This window comes from Austrofundulus limnaeus, unplaced genomic scaffold (genome assembly GCF_001266775.1).
Source record: "Austrofundulus limnaeus strain Quisiro unplaced genomic scaffold, Austrofundulus_limnaeus-1.0 Scaffold393, whole genome shotgun sequence".
Classification (NCBI taxonomy): Eukaryota; Metazoa; Chordata; class Actinopteri; order Cyprinodontiformes; family Rivulidae; genus Austrofundulus; species Austrofundulus limnaeus.
Window position 1 is genome coordinate 74,555 of NW_013952795.1, and position 5,600 is coordinate 80,154.

A 5,600-nucleotide genomic window follows, 5' to 3' on the forward strand; every position below is an offset into this window, starting at 1 on the left:
TTATTATAGTTTATCTTTCTTGTCATGTTTTAAATTTAGTAATTAGTTATTGTTAAGTTATTGGAGTTAAAATAGTTCAACAAAAAGATACCATCCATCCATTATTTATACCCTTTTCTTCCTTCCAGGGTCACTGTGAGGAGCGGGATACACCCTGGACAGGTCGCAAGTCTATCACAGATACCAAAAAGATGCCAGTTCTGCCTTATTAGGCCTATAGTACAATCTGCAGATTTTTTTTAAGAGAGCAACTCTTATTTAGCTGTGTAAAAGCAACAAATTTGCACCTTCTTGTTCAACACGCCTTTAGGGCAGGGGGTCTCAGCTTTTTTTTATTTTTATGAAATATTAATTTATTTATTTTTGTTTACAATTTACTGGCTGCTTAACAGTTGAGCAAGCAATCACAAATATTTCAAATAATACTGCGCTATTCCTGTGTATGGTTTGTAGGCAATAGTGGTTGTAGAAAATCCCCTCCCCCCGCCCCACACTGAACTCATAGATTGTGCATCTTAAGTTAAGATTCTTAACTTGTGTAAATTAAGGATCAAGATGATACTCTGTCAGTTTTGCCGACATAAAACTGAAGCTCTTTTTACATATGTGAAGCACATGAAATTGCACAGGAATTTGCCAAATGTCAGTTTTAAATGTGGAATGACAACTTGCAATATGGCGTTCAAAAACTTCAACGCTTTCAAATCACATTCATACAGATATCACAAGCAGCAACCTGCCACTATGGCTCCAGTCTACACCAATGATTTAACCTGTCATGTTGAATACTGTGCTGTGCATTGTGATGACTTAATCAGTTTCCTTTCACATTTAAAAACACATGTGAAGGAAGGTACAGGTGTAACATGTCCATTTAAACAGTGCAAACGAACCTTTACTATTTTGTCTACATTCACATCACATTTATCAAGATGCCACAAAGGAAGGACCGAGCAGAATCTGCTTGAAAACATAGTCCAGAAAAGTAATGACACTGAAGGTCATAGTCAGGAGACCTCATCTGTTAGTAATGTGGTGTGTCATTCAGTTGACAGATGTAATGATAAACCTTCAAATGATGCCATGATAGAGCTTTTGGATGTTGATGCTGAAAATACAGATGAGGACTTGTTTCTGCAAAATCTGGCACTTTTTTATTTAAAACTGCAGGCAAAAATGTTGCTTCCTTCATCTGTAATTCAAACTGTCATTGAAGGATTCCAAGAAATACATGACATGAGCCAGTTAAATCAAATGAATAAGTTACATGAAAAACTAATATTACTTGGAGTACCTGAGAGAGATGTAAAAAAAGTGATAGATGAAGTAAAAGATAATGATCTTTTCCAGAGTTGCAATACTCACAAACTAAAAACAGACCATAAGCGAAAAACTGTCTTTAAAGAAAGCTTCAACTACATAGAACCACACCCAATTTGTTTGGGGAACAATGAAGCAGGAAAGGAATGTTTTGCTCAGTACATTCCAATCAAACAAACAATTGCTGGTCTTTTGCAGAACGAGTCCATTAGAGAACAGCACAGATCCACCCATTTGGATGTTCATGAAAAAGATATATTAAAAGATATTTGGGATGGCAAAATAATCTCCCAAAATGCTTTGCTTAAGACTGATCCATTGTCTGTTGGCTTGATTCTGTATCAGGACTCGTTTGAGGTAGTTAATCCTTTGGGATCAGGCAAGAAAAAACATAAACTCCTCGCAGTCTACCTCACTTTAGGAGACATTTTGCCTCACAACCGATCAACTACAGATCATATGCAACTTGTTCTTCTTTGCAGAGACCAGGATTTTCGTTACTTTGGACAAGACCTGGTGCTGGGAACACTGGTGAAGGATCTGAAAGACCTTGAAGTGAGCGGTACTGAACTGCCAAATGGTGAGATTCGAAGGGCCAGCCTTTGTGTCATTGTAGGGGATAATCTTGGCTCTCACTGTGTTGGTGGGTTTGCTGAAAATTTCAGCACCAGCAGTTTCTTTTGTAGATTCTGTGAAATTGGAAAAAAAGTGTTTGCAACTGACCCACTTTCGACTGGACCTGTTAGGACTGTGCAGTCGTATAACAATAATGTCCTGGCTGAAGACCTTGATCAGAAAAAAGGTGTCAAGTTTGACTCGCTGTTCAATGAGTTATCAAACTTCCATGTTTGCAATCCTGGCCTGCCACCATGCATTGCTCATGATCTTTTTGAAGGCATTGTTTCTTATGATTTGGCCCTATACATCAAACATCTTGTAAAGGTTGACAAACATTTTACATATGTGGACCTGAATAGAAGAATTGATCAATTCAGGTACCTTGGAAATGATGCAAATGATAAACCACTCGAAGTCAATCCCAGCAGTGAAAAACTTGCAGGACATGCAGTTCAAAACTGGTGTTTTCTCAGATTGCTGCCAGTACTAATTGGAGACAAAGTAAAAAACTCAAATGAGAATGAGGTGTGGCAGCTTGTTCTACAGCTACGAAACATGGTGGAGTTCATTTGTGCACCAGCTATTTCCTCTGGTCAGATTGCCTACCTAAAAGTAATGATTGAGGACTACTTGTATTATAGAAAAAAACTGTTTCCTGACCATCCTCTGAGGCCAAAGCACCACTATGTCCTTCATTATCCAGAGCTGACATTGAAGTTTGGGCCACTCATTCGTTTGTGGACCCTTAGATTTGAAAGCAAACACACATATTTCAAACAGTGTGCAAGAAAATTGCACAACTTTAAGAACTTGGGCTCCACTCTAGCTGAAAGGCATCAGCTCCTTCAAGCTTACTTGAGTGCTGGCAATCTGTTCCCACCTCCTGTAGTTATTGAAAAGGGAACTGATTTTGATCTGGCTGATTACAATGATGACATCAGAAATGCTCTTACCAATCTAAACTGCCAGGCAAACACTCTCATATCACATGAGGCAAAAGTGAAAGGGACAACATACAAGAAAAATATGTTTCTTGTGTTAGATCAATGTGAGGAAGGCATTGTCTTTGGAAAAATCAAAGCTATTCTACTTAAAGAAAACTCTGTGTACTTCTTAACAGAATGCTTTAGCTCTGTAACTCTCAGTGATCAAGGCCTCTACTGCCTTACTGAAAAACTGCCTAAAAGGCTGTGTTGTGTTAGTCAGGAACAACTTTTGGATTACTACCCGTTACCCATGTATAAACTGTGTGGTTTGTCAGTGCTTGCTCTTCACCACTCTTTTCCTTCTCTAGAATAATGTCTGCAACTTTTGAGGAGGAAATCCAAAGGACTATAACTAAAGCCCTTCCTGGAATCTCTCAAGCAAAGTTGGAGAAGCTGGTGGAGAGGCTTGTTAGCTGGGGTGTAGAAACTATTGATGATCTAAAATATGTAGAAGGAGCCCCTGGAGCAGACCTGTCTGATGTTCTTCCTCCCATCCAGATTCGCAAACTGCTTGACAGCTTTAACACAGGTTAATAACTATACATTTTGTCAAAAGGAACTGGTTCATTAAGGTTGAAGCTGTTCATACATTTTTAGTAATACTGTAGTGAGTGTGTAGAAAATGTTCTTTGCTATACAAGAAACAAAATACATGAAGTACTAAATAGTAATTTCTCTTTCAGCTGGGGAAAAAAATGCGTGTGGTGATAATCCGAGAAGTCCAACTTCGTCTTCCAATAGTTTGAACACTGTGAATCCACCAACCTTTTCATCAGCAACTTTAACTTCTTGGGCAGAGACATTTCAGATCCCCTGGGAACAAATGCCAAATGATGTGCGAACAGCACTAGCAAATGAAAAAAGACCACTCCCACCAGTTCGTAGAAAAATGGTAAGAATTCTAGTTGACGAAATGAGGAAGATTGAAAAAAATCCAACTAAAGCTCAATGCCTCACTGTTGCTCTTAAAATAGTAAAACAGTATCCAAAGAGTTTTGCAGATTATGACAACACAGAATCAGTTTCTGAAGTTGGATGCTACTCACTATTGAAACAAATTAAAACACGAGTTGAACACGTAAATAGAAACAACACACTGACAACACGCAGACGATGTTCAAGTGGCATTTCAGAAAATTCTGAGATCACAAAGCGAAAAGGCCCAGTAGCTACTTATGGATGCACCAAATGGCAGCCTGAACCACCGCTTTTAGAGAGTGATGATGATCTTGAGCACAAAAGACAGACTTTGCAAAATATATATCAGCAGCACGGCAAGAGTGGAGCAGACAGAGCTGATGTCTGTGCTTTAATGAAAGAAACCTATTATTTGCAAAGAAAACATATAAATGATTCCCAGGCAGCTACTATTAAAGAAATGAAGAACAAGTGGCCATACTTGTTTGTGCAAAAGCACCTCACAGCACATTTTGAGGAGCTTACTAGTTAGTATCAATGTACAAAATCAACTCAACCGTGCCATGGAAGACTGTGGCACTCTACTTATTGACTTCTTCAGGAACAAACCAACAAATGAACTTGTCAAAAAAATATTGTCAGCTGATGAAGAGGTTGGGATCACAGTCGCCAAGCTTCTCCTTGCACATTTCCGAGAAGATCAGGATGGGCTCCTGCTTTATGCAGATGTAAGTAAACAAAAACCTGATGTTTCAGCTGTTGTGTTTTTGAATTAAGTAATCTTATATTGTGATGATGCTTTTACAGAGGTGTGCTACAGCTGCAGATGTTGAAGGAACACACAACCTGCCACCAAGTCCACGACTTATTGTCCTTGGTAAGTACAACATATAGCTCAATGGACTCTTAACGTAGTGTGTCTCACTGTATCTGCCATCCTTTTGTCTATAGATAAATGGATAGCAGATACAGTGGGATATTGCCATCTTCCTAAATTTGCCTTGTCTATAGACAGAAGGATGCAAAATGCATCCTCTGTGTGTCTGTCCATATACTGTCTATAGACACACACAGAGGATGCATTTTGCATCCTTCTGTGTGTGTCTATAAGACAGTTTATGGACATACACACAGAGGATGTGTATGAGGGATGGCAGAAACATCCTGTCACTGAGACGTGGATGTATCTGCCTTCTCTCTGTCTATAGAAATGTTTCTCCATAGACAGTGGAACACTCCACATCGTCTTACTTTATGTTTGTCAACAGGCAGAGGGACAGCAGATGTGCTGTTTTTGTAGTACCTGTCTGTAGAATTTTGAATATAATTAAATCTACTCACATGGGAACACAGAAAAAAATAAAACTAAAAAATTTAATAAAAACTAATACCTGTGAATTTTTATTTTTTATTTTTTTTCTTAAGGANAAAATTTGATCTAATGATAATTGTAGTTTTGAACAACTAAAATTTTTCACTTGATGATTTTTTTTCCATGCTGTTCTTAATGCAAGTTTTGCTTTACCTTGTCAATTTAACAAAAAAAGCAAAAGGCAATGGTATTTGGTACTCCCATGTATGGGACAGGGTTCAAATCCCTGTGCTGCCTTGCTAATTGTACTGACAATAAAGTTAAAACTATTTCAAAAATAAAGTTTTGAACTTAAGAAATTGATTACACACTTTATTTAAAAACTACAATTATATTTACAAGTAGCCTAAATTTAGACTCTTATAATGTAGTATACTGTCATAGTT

At 37.9% G+C, this 5,600-nt stretch overlaps 1 protein-coding gene across 2 annotated transcripts in view; it reads left to right on the plus strand.

The window, feature by feature from the left end:
* LOC106528650 (uncharacterized) overlaps positions 1-4,408 on the plus strand; it is a gene marked incomplete at its 5' end in the record, with an annotated part of 6,049 nt that extends 1,641 nt beyond the window's left edge. The window contains 3 exon segments of one of the 2 annotated variants that reach the window (XM_014023875.1): positions 129-1,900; positions 3,233-3,453; positions 3,608-4,408. In XM_014023875.1, the coding sequence (XP_013879329.1) occupies positions 556-1,900; positions 3,233-3,237 (1,350 nt within the window). In that variant the 3' untranslated portion in view covers positions 3,238-3,453; positions 3,608-4,408. 2 annotated transcript variants of the gene reach the window in all.
* Between the last annotated feature and the right edge of the window lie 1,192 nt (positions 4,409-5,600).